General features: G+C 37.9%; 1 protein-coding gene across 1 annotated transcript in view; it reads left to right on the top strand.

The window, feature by feature from the left end:
• The window catches only part of CEP120 (centrosomal protein 120kDa), a 97,179-nt gene that overhangs the window by 35,255 nt on the left and 43,259 nt on the right, over positions 1-18,665 (top strand). Inside the window, exons 10-14 of the mRNA XM_006885999.1 lie at positions 5,876-6,025; positions 7,191-7,373; positions 10,683-10,779; positions 10,878-11,030; positions 16,456-16,545. Of these exons, the coding sequence (XP_006886061.1) occupies positions 5,876-6,025; positions 7,191-7,373; positions 10,683-10,779; positions 10,878-11,030; positions 16,456-16,545 (673 nt within the window). The remainder of the gene's footprint in view (positions 1-5,875; positions 6,026-7,190; positions 7,374-10,682; positions 10,780-10,877; positions 11,031-16,455; positions 16,546-18,665) is intronic.

The raw sequence follows: 18,665 nt of genomic DNA, 5'->3' as shown, positions 1-18,665 counted from the left end.
CAGAACACTTGATTGTGCTTATGTAGAACATATATTTGGACCAGGGAGCAGTTCTCAGGACAGAGCAGGGAAGCACTGCATGGTTCAAAATCAGGAAAGGAGTGTGTCAGGGATATGTTCTGTCTCCATACCTTTTCAATCTGTATGCAGAACAGATCATTCCACAGGCTGGGCTTTGTGAGTGTGAATGTGGCATCAGGATTGGAGGAAGATTCATAAACCACCTACATTATGCAGGTGATATTCCCTTGCTTGCTAAAACTGAGAAGGACCTGAAGCGCTTGCTACAGAAGGTCAAGGACTTCAGTATGGATCGAAGCTCAACATCAAGAAATCAAAGATTCTCCCCACTGGGCCAGTTGGCAACACCATGATGGATAGAGAGGTGATTGAGGTTGTTAACAGTTAAAGCTTGCTCAGCTTCTTGATCAACACTTTTGGCACCAGCAGTCAGGGAATCAAAAGACGAATTGCATTAGGTAAATCTGCTGTCAGAGACCTTTCCAGACTACTGAGAAGCAACAGTATCAGTCTAGATACTAAGGTGTGCCTGATCCAGTCCGTGGTCTTCTCAGTTATTTACTGTGCACCAGAGAACTGGATAATCACAGAGGAGGACAGAACTATTGATGCCTTTGAGTTGTGGTTCTGGGGGAGAGTCTTCAATATACCATGGACTGCCAAGAGGTCTGTCTTCTTGTTGGAGGCTAGGATTTTGAAGCTCTGTCTCACATACTTTAGGCATGTGGCCAGGAGGGACTGATCCTTGGGGAAAAGGACATCATGCTTGGAAGGGTGGAGGGACAGCACAGGAGAGGAAAACACTGTATGAGATGGATTGATCAGTACCTAGGGCATTGCGGGTAGGTGTATCAGAATCATTAAGACTGGCTTAGGGACAGGGCAGGCTTCAGAGCTGTTGTATATACAGTCGCTATGAGTTGCAGGCAACTTGATGGCTCATAAGAACACCACCATTCTATAATTGAAAGTAATATTCTTAAGACCTGTATTTGAGAGTTGTGACTCCTAAAACCATGCTCAATTATTATATGTGATACAATATATGAACTATAATTATAGTCAGTTAAATTCTTTATATTTTGTTTTTAATAATATTACAACTTCATAAACTTTACAATTCAGTAATTTACTTTGGTTTGTCCTCTCCAGCTTCCTTTGCATATTAAAACAAGTATTACAATATAAAGAGCTTAATCTTTCTGTGATTGAAGTAAGAAACATGCTCGGTCATCTTGGATTGTTGTTTCCAGGAACCTAAACAGGAATACTTTGTTCCTGCTATTCTCTGAAATATTCTTGTCTTTCAGTTGTATAAAATGCTTGCATTCATACTTGGTATCTTGTTTTTCCACTTTTTTTATTCCTTATCTTCTGTACTTGAAATTCTCAAATTTTGGTTTAATATAATGGACAAAGAGCCTACATGCTGTGTGTAATTCAGAATTCTTAGTCTGTATGTTTGCATATTACCTGGTGTTCAGGGTTGAAATCATGGTATAAATGTTCTTTTATTTCAAAATTAAAGACCAAAATAAACATAAAAGGTTTTTTGCCCTCATACAGGTGGCTTTTCTTAATAGTTTTATCTGCCATCTTTTAAAACTACTTTTCCAAATACAGTTATCATTTACTCATTGTTTTGGTACTACTTATTTTACAAATAGAATTGCTACTACTTAGTCACCATTTTGGTACCACAGTTGTTACTACTTACTCACTGCTCTTGGTTCCAGCAGTCAGGAGATCAGGAGACGTACAGCATTGGGAAGTCAGCTGTGAGAGATCTCTCCAAAGTACTGAAATGTAGTGTTGTTAATACAAAGACTACTTTGCTCGGCTCCACAGTCAACACTCTTGGTACCAGCAGTCAGGAAATCAAAAAGCATATTGCGATGGGAAAGTCTGCCGTTAGGGACCTCTCAAAGGTACTCAGGAGCAACAGTGTCTCTCTGGAGACTAAGGTGCGCCTGATACAGGTCATGGTATTTGCCATCGCTTGTTATACATCAGAGAGTTGGACAATGACAAGGGAGGACAGAAGGAGAGTGGATGCTTTTGAGCTGTGGTGCTGGAGAAGGGTACTGAATGTACCATGGACTGCCAGGAAAACAAACAGATTCATCTTGGAGAGGATTAAACCAAGCTGCTCCTTGGAGGCAGGGATTCTGGGGCTTCGTCTGACATACTTTGGACATGTTGCCAGGAGGGACGGGTCCTTGGAGAGGGACATCATGCTTGGGAGGGTGGAGGGACAGCGCAGGAGGGGAAGACCCTCTATGAGATGGATTGATTCGGTGACTGGGGTAATCGGGATGGGTGTGTCAGAGGCGGTGCGGTTGGCGCAGGATAGAGCAGGGTTTAGAGCTGTTGTGCATAGGGTCGCTATGAGTCGGAAACGACTCGATGGCACATAACAACAACAACAAGGTGTGCCTGGTTCAGGTCACAGACTTTCCAGTTACCTGGAGTGCACCTGAGAGCTGGACAATGAATAAGGATAATAGAAGAAGAATTGATGCCCTTGAGTGGTAGTGGAGAAAAGTCTCAAAGGCTGCTGAAAGAACAAACTGATATGTGTTGGAGAAAGTGCAACCAGTGTTCCTTAGAGGTAAAGTTGGTAAAGCATCATCGCACATATTTTGACCATACTGTGTGGAGTGGGTATTTCTTGGAAAAGGACATTATGCTTGCAAAGGTGGAAGGTCAGCAAAAGAGAAGACAACCCTTAACAGGATTGATTGGCACAATGACTGCAGCATTGAGCTCGAGTTTATCAGAGATGATGAGGGTAGCACAGTTAAGGTTCAGATCCATTGTTCATAGGATTGAAATGAGTCATGATCAACTTGACAGCACCTAGAACCTCTACCCATAGGGAGAGAGCTGTGGTGGCTTAGTGGTAAGAAATTGCACTGCCAACCAAAGACACACAGTTTGAATCCTCTAACTGCTCCATAGGAAAAGAGGAGCATTCTTCTCCCATGCAGTTAATGGCCCCTAAATACTCACTGGCAGGTCAGTGGTGGTTGGTTTGATTTGATAGTACATAACAGGAACAACAAGGTGAATACAAATGGTAGTTCTTTTAGAAAAAAAGAATTTTTACTGTTAGGATTTAAATTTTTACTTTCTTCTGTAACAAGATACAAGGTAAATATGAAGCAAACATTTTAAAGTCTTTATATTTTACTTTAAGTAGAAAATAGTTCTATAGCACATTAGTTTAATCTGATGTTATTTTTATGATGAAAAGAAGTCTTACATAATGCTTTGATTCACCAGATTACAATTGAGTTGCTTTTTCTTGATTTTCTTTTCAAAGACAGTTAACCATATTTGCACATTTTGCAACTGATCAAGAGCTTTGGGCCTATAAAATCATGTCTAAAGACTGTTGTTTCTGTGTACCATAGAGTCAGAACTGACTGATGGCTGACCCTCACAGAAAGAGATTATGCATCCTTCTCCCATGGAGAAGCTGGTGTCCTCAAACCACATGCCTTGAGTATTGCAGCACAGCTTCTTGCCAGTAGGCCACAAGAGCTCCCTAATAAAGACTAGATTTGGAAATTAAATTCAACAAGCATATTTTGGAATGTTAACTGCGTTGCAGAAACTGCCCTTTCTCCAGGAATGCTAGGATTATAAAGACATGTACTCTCAGAAAACCTAGAAAAATGGCACCTTGCTTTTTTAAGAGTCAGTTTTACTTTAAAATCTTTTGATTGTGTCAGGGTGCTTTTGTTTTTCTTTCTGATGTCCTGTGCCTTCTGAATACCAGAATTCTCCTTTTGAAGATTATCTGTAAAGCTACTTTAAGCACTACTGTTTTCAGGTGCTGTTGAGTTGCCAGCAGCTCATAGCATCCCTGTGAACAACAGATCTGAACCTTGTCCTGTTTCATGTCATCCTCATCATCTCTGATATACTTGACCCCATTGGTATAGTTAGTATAACAATCCATCTCATTGAGGATCTTCCTCTCTCTTGCCGACTTCGCACTTTTCCAAACATCATATCCTTTCCACAAACCAGGTGCACCTTAACAACCTGCCCAAATTATGTGAGACAAAGCTACACCATTCTTACTGCAAAGGAGCATCTTGGTTGCACTTTCTCTAACACATGTTTGTTTTTTCTTTTGTCAGTCCATGGGCTATTCAGTGCTTTTCCCCAAAACCACAGGTCAAAAGCTCTGTTAACCTTAGTCATTTATCAACTTTCAGATGCATAGGAAGTAATTGAAAAGACCACAACTTGAATAAGATATGCCACGACATCAACAGATAAAACTGACATCATTGCCTCTTAACACCTTGAGGAGATATTTCACAGATTTATCCAAATAAGATGTCTTAATTTCTTGACTGATGGTGCCACAAGTGTTGATTGTGGATCTAAGCAGGATGAAACTGTGGACAGCTTTAATCTTCTCTCCATCTGACATGTCTTATTTCAGCTCACTGGTTTTTTTAATGTTGAAATGTAATCTGTGTTGAAGGGTATATTTGATCTTTTGCAGCAAGGATTTCAAGTTCTCTTCACTTTTGGCAAGCAAGATCAGTCAGCTAATTCTTTCTTGTATAATGACTATTTTTTTTTTAACAAGACAATTGCTAGTTCTTTAAACTCAAATCAACATGTCCGTGTATATTCATGTTTATTAAGGTTCTTTAAAACTTCTTGAGTTAATCATTTTTAAGATTGTTGTTGTTAGATGTCATCAAGTCTACTCGCACTTATAGCGACAGTACAGCCAACAGATCCAAACCTTGCCCTATTCTGCAACTCTCCTCACCTCTGTTGTGCCCCAGTCCATTATTGTGGTAACTCTGTGTATTCTTTGCATTTTCTTTTGATGTTACCTGGATTATTCAAGATTTTGCCCATAGTATCCTTCAGTATTACATCTCAGAACTTGAGTTTTTAATTTCTTTCAGCTTGAGAAATCCTGAACGAATTCTTCCTTTTTGTTTTCTAACTTCAGCTCTTTGCACATTTCATTATAGTCTTTTGTCTTCTTGCACTTAGCTTTGAAATCCTCTGTTCAACTGATTTACTTCTCCGTTTATTTCCTTTGTTTTGTCTTCTCAATGTTTTAGTGCAATTTTCAGAGTCTTTTCTGGCATCCATTTTCTTTTATCTCCTGTCTTTGCAATGACCTTTTGCTCTCTTCCTGGATGATATATTTGATGTCATCTACAGCTCATCTTGTATGCAATCATTCTTGTTCATTGTCTCAAATCTATTGAGTTGGTTTTTAAATTCAGGTAAGATGGACTCAAGGTCGTGTTTTGGTTCTTGTGAACTTGTTTTGATTTTCTTCAGCTTCAGTTTTTCTTTCAAATGAGTCTGTTTCACAGTCATTGCCTGGCTTGTTTGTAGCTAGCTGTTCTTTGCCATCAAGTCCACTGTGACTCATAGTAACTCTATGAACAGAGGCCCTGAACCTTGTCCTGTGTTGAGCCAGTTTCACCATCTCCTATACATCTGACCTGACAAGTAATATGCAATAAGGTATTTTCTTTTATTATTACTTTAATTTTTATTTATAAAATTAAAGCAAAGATCACTCTATTTCTTGTTTAAAATACTTTAAGTTAAGAAATTTAGGACATTCAAAAAAGTTTCTGTAACAATGAAAATACTTACATAATTTTTTATTTACTTTTATTATTCATTTAAATTTTTTATTATTATTTAATAATTTTAAAGTTACCCTGTTCAAAATGAATGTTGAGTTGAAAGGATGTGGTTTTGTTCTTTGATTGGAATGTTTAAATTCATTCTTTTTTAAAATACGAGACTCTGAATCTCATCAGGAAGCTGTAATAAGACTTTGTCATTCTAGGTACTCATACCCATTCTTTGGAAGTGCAGCTCCTATTATGACTAATCCTCCTATAGAAGTTCGGAAAAACATGGAAGTGTTTCTACCTCAGTCTTACTGTGCATTTGATTTTGCAACTATGCCTCATCAGCTGCAAGATACTTTCTTAAGGTAATATATACAGTTTTTCAGATTTATTGTTTTCTTATGTAATTGCTGCTGTTAGGTGCAGTTGAATTGAGTTGACTCATAGTGACCCTATGAACAATGAATCTGATCTTTGTCCTATCCTGTTCCATCTTCATTATCTTTTACATACTTAAGCCCGTTGCCTCAGTCACTGTGCCAGTACATCTTGTTGAAGGTCTTACTTTTTTTGCTGACCTTTTTAAACATGATGTCTCTTTCCAAGGAATGGTCCCTCCTCATAACATATCCAAAGTATGTGAAATAAAATTTCACCGTTCTTACCTCTAAGGAACACTCTGGTTGCACTTTCTCCAAGCTGTCTATAAAGAAATTGTTTGTAGTAGGATTTGAAAATGTTTGTGTGTTAAAAATATTAATTACCGTAAGTTTAACTCTAAAGCACCTTAAGCATTTGAGATTCAGGATGCTTTCCCTATAGTTTTATGTTTTTGAAGATCCTTTTCAGATTCTCCTCTGTCTTTTATCATTTGAATTAAAAATAAAAAAATCTGTAATAGGAGGCTTTTTCATAATGTGATATATGATTATAAATAACTAAGAACTATGAATTTTTACTGTTTCGTAGAATGATTATAGTATAATTATGTTTTCTATTTTTTATTTTATAAAATGAAAATATTGAATCAGCTGTCTGAAGTTTTTATAATGTTTATTTGCTTTCCCAGGTCACAAATTAAATTTAGCTATTATTTTAGAGGTAGAAAAAAGGAAGGGTAATGAAAAATTATTTATGAGAATAATAGTTTTTGGGGGATTTTCTTAAATAAGGAAGGGTCTAGAAAATACATTAGTATTCCTGCTTGTTACAAAATTAGATCCTTAGCAATTGTGTATTAGGTAACAGTCTAGGTAACGAAGTTGTCTACTGACTTTACCATCTTGGCTTTAGTAGGTATAGAAGATAATGGATTACCATCTTTATTGCTGTAATGTATTAAGCATTATATGCTAGTAGAATCTAGTTCATTGTTTTAGGTGGAAAGTATTCTTTGGGTTTCCATTTTGAATGTGTTTGGACTAAACATACAATAAACTACTGATTGATGTCTGTAGCAAAAAAAAAAAGAGATTAATTAAAAATGCTCAAGAAAAATTTAGTTCAGAGTTGTGCTTCTCCCTTCTTTAGGATTCCATTGCTGGTTGAATTATGGCACAAGGATAAAATGAGTAAAGATTTACTTCTTGGAATTGCAAGAATCCAGCTCTCCAACGTTTTATCTTCAGAAAAAACTCGCTTTTTAGGTGCTGATGGTGAACAGTGCTGGCGTCAAACTTTCAGTGAAAGTGTGCCTGTTATAGCAGCACAAGGGTAATAATACATTTTGCACAATTGGTGTATTCTTTTGAGTAATCTAATGGTTCTGATTAGAACACAAGTGTAACCACAATCTTTCCATTGTTTTCTAACTTCTCTCTATGAGATGTGAGAACTAGTTTGCCCTCTGTTTTTTGGTACTTGTTTACCCTCCACAAAATAGAGTCTGCAATAGTGTTTATTTAGATTACTGACTTCCTTTCTCCTCTATTCTTAGTAGTTTGACAATTTTAAATTCGCCATCTGATTTCTTAGTTATTAGTAATTCAGAGTTGAATTTATGTGCTTGTACATTATTATGCTTTGGACTATGACTTTTTATTCTTGACATATTTAAATTTCTACTTCAATTCTCAGAGCCATGTTTTTTCCCAATGCTTTCAGTGCACCTTGGACTTCCTCCTTCAGTACCTTGGTTCTTGATCACATGCTACCTTCTGAAATTGCTGGATGTTAAACTTTTCCTTTATTTATTTACAGTGACTGTGTTTTCATTTCTTCTTTTGATGCTTCCTGCTTTGCTCAACAGTTTGCCCACACAGTCATCATTCTGTTTTGCAACCTGAGGCTTAAATTTTTTGTTCCATTTTTTTTTCAGCTTGAAAGAAATAGTTTTTTCCTTTTGGTTTTCTTACTCTAGGTCCTGGCACATTTTATTGTAATGCTTGTCTTTTTGAGACACGTTTTCAAATATTTATTTTAGCTCTTTTATTTCATTGTTTCTTTCTTTACTGTATGTTTTAGAGCAAGTGTCAGAGTTTCTTCTAACATCTATTTTGATCTTTTTCTTTCCTGTCCTTTTAATGACCTTTGGCTTACTTTGTGTATCCTCTAGTTTCACACTTCATATCTTCCACTTTCCAATTATTACTGAAGGTGTCTAGCAGTTTGTAAAGAGGGGCGGTGGCAATATTTGACCTTCGCAAGGGATGACAGTGTCCACCCACATTATGCAAGCACAGCATTGTTTTCTATGCAGTCAGACATGTCTCCATACTTCTGCATCTATTTTTACCAATTATAGTACCTCCAGAATTCTCGCTGCTCTGCTACTGGTTTTGCTAATCTATTAGAATGGCCACATAGAACTCACAGAACCATAGTAATCATGATTATGGAGTCTGTTAGAGAAATTTACAAGTTACAGTTTAGGTTGGCAACAGGACCCATTTCTTCAATCAGAACAGCTTCTGAGGCGTGCTTGAAGACCCTTTAACCTTTAACCTTGAGGCTTTTGGTCAGTTTTAGACAAAGATCTCATAATCTTGCCAATTATGGCACCTCTCTCCAGGTTCTCCTGTAAGCTTGTGCAAAGATGGCTGAGTTTTATCTATGGGGCAACAGTCCCAGGACTGTTCTCTCTTACACCAATCTCTGGTTCTTTGCTCTGTTGCGGTGTATCAATCTTGGTGTCTCTCTGTCTCTCACAGAAATTACCCCAAAGGATATTCTCTACTTCTTTCTTACTGGTAGCAAGTGTCTCCCCTTTTTGCCTTTATATGGGAACACTAATCAATTGCATAATTAGCAGTTTATAGACCTTATTTGCATGTTCCCAATCAGCCATTTGAAAGTGACCAAGCCATTTTGGACAGTAAACTCTTTGTACCACATTGTTTATTCTCATTTAGAGTCTTGTAACATCAGAAAACTGTCTTGTCTATATCAAGGTTGACTTGACTTTAAGAGGCAGCTTTTCCTGAGCCATATTTTGAGTGCTGCTCATCTTGAGGGCTATCTGAAGAGCAGAAAATGGAACATAAAGGCCAGGACCATGAGTGTCTCTCTGAAAGAGCCAGAGGGAGTGAGAATAGCCCAGCCCCTCAGAACAGAAAGCAGATAAAGAGCCAGTAGCCCAACCCTGTGGTACTTCTGGAGCCACAGGAATAGCAGGAGGTTTGTTATTTCTTATTGATTCGGAGTTGCAGTCTAGGAATGGAGTTTATTAGGGAAGTTGGAGAATGGGGGAGACAAAGAATATCAAGCATTTTAAGTCTGGGTGTAGCCCAAGCTCCAAGGCACAGTTCCTCAAGTAGTCTAGGTTTTGGTTGAACAGTCAAATCATCCAGCAAGTTTTGACTTAGAGAAGTTAAAAGTCAGTTTCTTCTTCAAGCATCCACAAGAATAGGAAAAGCTTTAACTGTGGCCAGCACTAATACAAGACACCTCAGGTTACCCTTTGCCGTGGTATCTCCACAGCAGTGCCACAGCTCTCCAGCACCATCACCAGTGTCTTGCTGTCACCAGGGATTTGCTCTAGTTGCCCTCAAGTCTTGCTGCCACAATCTTGCTTTCCTCAAGTCTTGTGCCCAGTGTGGGAAGCATTCTTTGTCTTACTGTAATCCCACAGCTGTTGATGATTTGCAAGACCGTGTATCTGCAGTTAAGGTAGCCAACTTTTAGACTAATACCACAGCAGCTTCTCCTGTATCAGTCTTCTGATGCTATCCATAAAATTTCAATGGTCAAAATTTTTCAGAGATGGATCCTTAACATCCTTCTTTTAGTCAGTCTGCCTATGAAAATGCTACTGATTTCTCTACCATGGGATCTTGTTGCTGATATTTTTAAGTGTTTGTGATGTATCTTCTAGCATAACCATAATATGTAAAACATCACAGGATGACAGACTAACAGAAAAACAGTAGTTATTAAATATATTTTGCTTCATATAAACCAGACCTACCATTGCATCAATTCCAGCTGTCAATTTCAGAGGCTGTAAATCTTTATGGGATGTCATGTATTGACTGTGGGATTTAAGCCACTGACCTTTCAGTTGGCAGCACATCATATTATTCGGTATGCTACAAGGGTGTCTTTACTCCAGATAGTCACAGTGCATTTTATTGACATAAAAAAAATTCTATTTTTAAATTAATGTTCCTGATTCTATAGGGAAAAAGAGAAAATTGTGTTTTCTTAACTTTCAAATGTATAACATGCATATATTTACATACATATGAAACAGAAGAAAAAAGTTAACCAAATATCAGCGGTGATTATCTGTGGGAGTGAGAATTTTAATTTTTCCTTTACATTTTTAGTTTTTCCAAATATTACATAGCTGTTTTATAACATCTTGTGTTAAATATTGGTATGTATACTTCAAAGATTTTTATGATGGTAAAATAAAATCATGTGGAAGGTCCTAAAGTCTGTACAAATGACTACAGTTTTAGCAGCAAGAATTTAATGTAAAAGGAATGTTTCCTACTCCTCCATGCTATGGTCTTGAGAAAATGAAAAATAATAATACACACATTTCACTGAATTTTAAGATACTTCTGATTCCACTTATAGGTCAAATAACAGAATAGCAGATCTTTCTTATACAGTAACTCTAGAAGATTATGGATTAGTGAAAATGCGTGAAATTTTTGTCTCTGAGTCATCTCAGGTAAATATAATTGTTATCTAATTATTCTTTAAAAGGACTCTTTTGATGTACTTGTGTTAGCTTGCCTGTTTAAATGTGCTTAATTCTTCGTCTTCTAGGGTTTACCTGCTGTAGCACAGAAGCCATCTTCTCTTCCACCAGCACCTTGTCCTTCAGAAGTCCAGACAGAGCCTCGCGAAACTTTAGAATACAAAGCAGCACTTGAGCTAGAAATGTGGAAAGAAATGCAAGAGGACATTTTTGAAAATCAGGTTACTTAAAAAAGTCCATTTTGGGATGCTTAGTGTATTTTTTTTCTTCTCTATAGCAGATTTTCCCCCCTTCTTTTTTGTATGATTACACTGCCTCAGTTTCTTTGAATGTCGTATTCTTAAAAAATATGAGAATAAAAATAGTTAAAATGTGACCTCTTGGAAGAAGTCATTCAGAAGAATTTCCCTCAACTTTGTGCATAATTCTTGAGCAAAATTAGGAATGAGGGTTAGAAATCAGAAGTTAGGAACTTGAAGATGTCTTTCCTTTTTTTCTGTTACTGAGACTATACCCAGCAAAACATATCAATTCAAGTTTGTACTGGTGCACTTTGGAGCTCTAGTGACTTAATGGTAAGGGATTGCACTGCCAACAAAAAGGTATGAAGTTCAAATCTACCTGCTGTTTCCTGGGAGAAAGTTGAGCAGTCTCCTTCCATGCAGTTTACTGCCTCTGAAAACCCCCTGGAGAGTCAGCTCTGGAATGTAGGCTCCAACTCAACAAAAAAACAACAACTTGTACACTTTCATGACATTAATTACATTCTTTTGAGTTGTGTGACCATTCTTCCATATTGTTCCTTCCTCATTAATGTGTGTGTATGCATGCAATGTTGTTGATTGCCTTCGAGTCAAGCACAACTCACAGTGACCCTATGCATAGAAGGCCTGATACCCCTCAACAACTATTGACATTTATCAAAGCTCATACAATAGCAGAAAGAATTGATACTTTGATACCCACTCAAACAAAAAGAATTGGCTGACACTGAAATATTTCAGAAGATACTGTATGATTAAGAAGCAATGGTTATGAAGGAAGTTTGGACTGCACTGAAGGCACTGGCAAAAATAAGGCCCCAGGAATTGATGGGATACTGGTCGACTTGTTTCAAATGCAGCTCTGGATGTGTTCACTAGTCATTTCTAGGAAATTTGGAGGTCAACTACATGGCTGGCTGCCTGAAAGATATCCATATTCCCATTCTCAAGAAAGACGATCCAACAGGATGTGGAAATTATCAAACAATATTATCTCATGCAAGGAAAATACTGTTGAAGATCATTTCAAAATGGCTGAAACAGTACATAGATAGGAATTTCCAAAGTTCAAGCTGGCTTTAAAAGAGGCCATGACACTATGGATATCATTGCTAATGTCAGATGGATCCTAAATGAAAGCAGAGAGTACTGGGAGGATGTCTGTTTGTGCTTTATTGACTGTGCAGAGGCATTTGACTGTGTGCTTTATTGACTGTGCAGAGGCATTTGACTGTGTGGATCATAACAAATTATGGCTAACCTGGAAAAGAATGGGAATCTAAGAACACTTATATGAAACACTTAAACTGCTTATACAAAACTTATGTTTAGACCAAGAGGCTATTGTGTGAAAAGAGCAAAGGATCACTCCATGGTTTAAGAATCAAGAAAGAAGTCTGTCAGAAATGTATCCTTTCTTCATATCCTTTCAATCTATGTGCTGAACAGCGTATTTGGGAGGCTGGATTTTATGAAGAAGAATTATGGCATCAGGATTGGAGGTAGACTCATATGTTATGCAGATGACACAACCTTGCTTGTTGAAACTGAAGAGGACTTCAAGCTCTTATTGCTGCAGAAGATCAAACACTGTAACCATCAATATGATTTGCATTTTAACAACAAGAAATAAAAAATTCTCACCCCTGGACCTATAGGCAACATGATGGTAGGTTACAAAAAGATTGAAAGTGTCATTGACTTCATCTTGCTTGAATTAACTTTCATTAAACTTGATAACAATCAAGAGATCAGGAAACATATTACACTGGAAAAGTCTTTAGTCAGGGAACTGTCCAAATTATTGAAGAGCCATAATGTTAGTTTAAGGGTGAAAGTGTACCTGATTCAAGCGCTTTCTACACTGCTGAGAACCAGACAATGAATAAAGATGACAGAAGAAGAATTGATGCCTTTGGACTTTTGATGACTGTGGACTTGGAGAAGAGTACTGAAAATCCATTGACCTGCCAAAGAAACCCAAACTGGGGTCTTGGAGATGATGCAATCAAAGTGCTCTTTGGAGGCAAAGGTGACAAAGCTTTATCTCACATACTTGGGGCATGTTGCTAGGAGAGGCAGTTCCTTGGTGTGGGACATGATGCCTGGTAGGGTGGAGGGTTGGTGAAGGAGGGGCAGACCCTCTACCAGTGGGATTGACACAGTGAATGCAGCAATGGGCTTGAACGTGTCAGTGATAATGGTGATGGCACTAGGACGTGATTCAGATCTCTTGTTCATAGTGTCACTATGAGTCATACTAGATAGCACCAAACAATAACAAAGACATTTTACTACTTTTCATTTAATGCAATATATAGATATAAAGCATGATGCAGACATTTTTTACTGCTTTAACTTGTTCAGTTTTAAGATGACATCAAGGAATGTTTTTGATTGAAGGTTTAAATTTTGTTTTGGGACAAGTTTCAGGAGTTCATGGCTCTAAAAGTTTCGAGTCCATTAATATTTAATATTGTATTCTGCATTTACCTCTATATTGATCAAGATTCATCTATGGTTTATTTGCTTAAGATGGTCGATAGTAGTTTGTTGTTGTTGTTATATTCCATAGAGTTGCCTGCAATTCATAGTGGCCCTATGTACAGTAGCTCTAAACTCTGCCCAGTCTTGAGCCAATTTCATTGTCTCTAATATACCTACCTCCTCCATAAGTTACTGAGTCAGTCCTTCTAATTCAGGTCTTCCTCTTTTGAGCATTCCTTCCAGCCTTCCAAGCATGATGTCCTCCTTCAAAGACTGGTCCCTCCTGGAAACATGCCCTAAGTATGAGAGAGCTTGCCTCCAAGGAGCATCTTCATTTCACTCTCTCCAGAAGAGAGCTGTTTGTTCTCGTAACAGTCCAAGTTATGTTCAGTACTCCTCCAGCACCACAACTCAAAAGCATCAATTCTTCTTCTATAATCCTTAGTTATTCAGCTCTATGATGCATAGGAAGTAATTGTGAAGACTATGGCTTGGATCAGTCTCTAGACTGACATCGTTGCTTTTCAGAGTTCTGCAGTTGTCCCTGACAGCAGATTTTCCCCAATGCACTTCATCCTTTAATTTCCTGACTGCTGGTGCCAGAAGTATTGATTGTGGAACCAAGCAAGCTGAATTTGTTACCATTCCCAATCTCTTCTCTGTATATCATGATGCTGCCAATTGGCCCAGTGGTGAGAATCTTTGTTTTCTTGATGTTGGGCTTCAGTTCATTTTGAAGACTCTAGTCCACCTGAATTTAAAGACTATCTCAGAAACACACTTGAGACCTTGCACACTAATGAGTGAAGACCAGGTGAGCTGTGGGAGGATATCAAGAATGTCATCCATGAAGAATGTTATCCATGAAAAATATCATTACAAAGATGGAGAAGGAAGAAAAGACCAAGGTGGATATCAGAAGAGACCTGACTCTTACACTACAGCACCAAGAAGCTAAAGCAAAGGGAAGAAATTAGGAAGTAAGGAGCTGAACAGATGATTTCAAAGGTCAGTTTTAGAAGACAAAGAATGTTAATGAAATGTGCAAAGACCTGGAGTCAGAAAATAGAAAGGAAGAAAATTACTTGGCACTTCTTAAGCTGAAGGAACTGAAGAACAAATTCAAACCTCAAGTTGTAGTGCTTCTAGATATTGTGGGCGGAATGTTGAATGACCCAGGAAGCATCAGAAGAAGATGGAAGGAGTACACAGAGTCACTATACCAGAAAGAATTGGCTGACAGAAAAGAATTTGATGAAACAACATATGATTAAAAGGTAGTAGTGATAAAAGAGGAAATTTAATCTAATCTGAAGGAATTGGCAAAAAACAAAGCCCCCAGAATTGATTGATATATTTCAGCGAACAGTTGCTGCCCTCGAGAAACTCACCATGTTTTGCCAAGAAATCTGGAGAACTACTACCTGGCCAACTGACTGGAAGAGATGCGTACTTATTCCCATTCCAAAGAAGTGATCCAACAGAGTGTGGAAATTATTGAACAATAACACTAATATCACATGCTAGCAAGATCAGTAATGGTAGCCAGCCACATCTATTTCTTTCATCTTATGGCAAAGGAAGCAGTTGTTCATGGAACTAAACTTTTACTTTTTCTCCTTCTATTCCTGAATCACATTCTTCTCCTTTTGCTGTAAATGACTAGAGACCAACTGTTATGATTTGAATGATGGCACACAAGCTTTTAAGACCCAGTTACTGTTGAAGGTAGAATAGAAAAAAGAAACATATTATTTCATCCAGTTAAATAAGATGTCCCGTGAAACTAAGACCCTAAGTAACAACAAGGAACCAAGTGCCATGTTGTATTTCATTGTTATAATAGCCTCATTTGCTACCGTTTTTCCTGTCATTGTTGTAAATATATCACACAGTTTTTCCATTTCCACTTTTTTTAAGTATGCAACTCATTGACAGCAATTAGCTATAACTCTAGTTCATAATCAGGGCGATTTTTCCCAGCACGGTTCACTCCCTTTTTTCTTCTTCGCACCTCAGTAAACTTTGATTTCTGTGCATTTGCCTTTTATTATTTTTTAAATATATGTCAGGTAATACAATATTTGCCATTTTATGGTTGACCTTTTTCTTTTAGCATATTGTCTTCAAGTTCCACCCATACAGAATCATGTCTCAAGACTTCATTTTTCCTGGTGGCTGATTAGTAGTCCATTGTGTGTATATAGTATCACATTTACTTTATTCATTCATCTGCTGATGGATATTTAGGTTGTTTCTTCTCCTTGACTATTGTTAATAGTGCTGCAGTGAACATTGATAGAAAAGTTTCTGAGTTTCTGTTTCAAGTCTTCAGAGTGTAAGTGGAATTGCGATGTCATACAGTAGTTCTCATTTTAGTTTTTTGAGAAATACCCACATTGTTTTCACAACAGTAGTACCATTTGCATTTTCACTACTATTAATTTTCCCACATTCTCCACAACATTTATTGTTTTCTGGTTTTTGTTTTTCTGTTAGCCATGCTGGAGGGAATAAACTTTTATGTCCTTAGATTTGCCTCTCTGATGGCTAATGAGCATCTTTTCGTGTTTGGTAGCTACTTGAATGTCCTCTGGTGAAATGTGAAATTTCTTTGATCTCTCGTCCTCAGCTTATAGCTGATTTTTCTAGATCTTGGCTGCCATCAGTATCTAGTCAAGAGATTTCAGAAAATGTTTTTTAGCTTTATACTCTCGTGAATTAGTCTCTTGAATCTTACTTGTCTCAAGCATCCTCCAATTCTTTCTGAATAGTTAAAATGGGATGCATGAAGAGCCACATCAGGAGCCAGTATTACTTGTTTAGCGAGAAACCATTTATTATTTTACTTGAAATAGATGAGTTTTTGTTAACTATTCTTTTTTCCCCTTTGTAGTTAAAGCAGAAGGAACTGGCTCATATGCAAGCTCTTGCAGAGGAATGGAAGAAAAGAGACCGAGAGAGAGAATCACTAGTGAAGAAAAAGGTAGTAGAAAGGGAAAAGATAAAAATATTGGTAATCACATCATACATATGAGTTAAAATCTAGGGAAGGATAAATTGTGGTGAGAGCAAATGACTTAGATGTTAGGAAGTAGGCGATTTATTCTAAGCTCTTTCGTGAACTGTGAAAATATAGTACCTATTCAAATAATGCATAAATAGAAAAAGTGAATGTTGTTGTTAATATTCTTTCTAGTCACCTGTGGCTCATAGCAACCCTACGTACAATAGCCCTAACCTCTGCTCTATCCTTTGCCAATCTTACTGTCTCTACAACAGCCCTAACCTCTGCTCTATCCTGTGCCAATCTTACTATCTCTGACACATCCATCCTCGTTACCCCAGTCACTGACTCAATCCATCTCATCGAGGGTCTTCCTCTCTTGTGCTGTCCCTCCACCCTCCCAAGCATGACCTCCCTCTCCAAGGACTGGTCCTGCCTTGTAACTTGTCCAAAGTACCTCAGACGAAGCTTCAGAATCCTTGCCTCCAAGGAGCAGCCTGGTCTCACCCTCTCTGGGATGAACCTGGTTAGTCTCCTAGCAGTCCATGGTATATTCAGTACTCTTCTCCAGCACCACAGCTCATCAATTCTCCTTCTTTTATCCCTAGTGATTGTCCAGCTTTCTGATGCATAGCAAGTAATTACCAAGACTATGGCCTGGATCAGGTGCACCTTCGTCTCCAGACTGACATCTTTGCTCTTCATTACTCTGGACAGATCTCTGACAGCACACTTTCCCAGTGGAATTTGTGTTTTAATTTCCTGGCTGCTGGTACCAAGAGTGTTGATTGTGGAGCCAAGCAAACTAAAGCTGTTAACAGTCTCACTCTCTTCACCATCTATCACGATGTTGTCAATTGGTCCAGTGGTGAGAATCTTTGTTTTCTTGATTTTTGAGCTTCAATCCATATTGAAGGCTGTAGTCCTTAACCCTCTGCAGGAAGCTCTTCAGGTCCTCCTCAGTTTCAGCAAACAGGGTTGTACCATCTGCATAACACAGAGTGAATATTCTAGAAAAAAGCCAATGAATGAATGAAAAAGAAAATAACAATTAGGAATATATAAAAATTGTACTGTAATTTTAAAAAATTTCTAAAACTTAAAAGCTCTTTTTCAAGAATTACGAAATCCCTGGTGATGCATCAGTTAAACACTCAACTACAAACAAAGACTTTTGGCAGCTTGAGCCTTCCTGTTGATCCTGCAGGAGAAAAGACCTGACAGTCCTCTTCTTGGGCTGACAACCTTGGGAACCTTGTGAGGCAGTTTTTTATTATATGGTTCACTGTGTCCTGAAATTGACTCAACAAGAGCAATCCATGTTTTTAAAAATGACAAAAAATGATAGGCTTAGTGGTAAGGAGTTGTGCTACCAAAGGCATGTGCCACACCAGCTGTTCTGTGGCAAAAAGGTGAGCAATTTTCTCCTGTGAAATTTACAGCCTCTGATACATCTCTGGAAGGCCAGTGGTGTGCAAAAACAGCTGGTGATGCAGTAGACTAAGTGCTGGACTGCTAATTGCAAAGTCTATGCTTGAAACCCACCAGCTGTTGATTATTGAAATCATCTGATCTTACTATAGAAAATAAATACTGGTTTGTGTTCTTGAAGGGAAATGTGCCATTGTTTATCTTTGGTCCTCTGCATGTTTTTGTTGTTAGTTTTCTTTTTTCTCCTCTTTCCTGCCTTTCAAGAATTTTTTGGTCACTGTTTTTTCAAAAGCATCATGATTATGGTGTACCTGTGTGTATATGTGTGTGTATGTATGTGTTTATCCTCCTTAGAGTCTTTCACTTTCTTGGATCTAAAGCATTTAAAGTTTGTATCCCTTTTTTGTGTGTTTTCAAGTTGCCTGTGACACATAGTGACAGCAGCTCTGAAGCCTGCTCTGTCTTGAACCAGTCTCACTGATTCCGACACACAACCCCCATTGGCACAGTTACTGTTTAATGCATCTCATCGTTCAGGGTCGTCTTCTCCTGTGCCATCCCTTCATCCTTCTGAGCATGATGTCCTTCTCCAAGGATTGGGCCCTCCTGGCCACATGTCCAAGACAGAATGTCAAAATCCTATCCTCCAAGGAGAAACTTAGTTTCAT

Source organism: Elephantulus edwardii, unplaced genomic scaffold, assembly GCF_000299155.1.
Source record: "Elephantulus edwardii isolate Elephantulus edwardi_28Jun2011 unplaced genomic scaffold, EleEdw1.0 scaffold00046, whole genome shotgun sequence".
Lineage (NCBI taxonomy): Eukaryota > Metazoa > Chordata > Mammalia > Macroscelidea > Macroscelididae > Elephantulus > Elephantulus edwardii.
The sequence above is the reverse complement of the archived record's forward strand: the minus strand, read 5'-3'. Positions and strand labels throughout refer to the sequence as shown.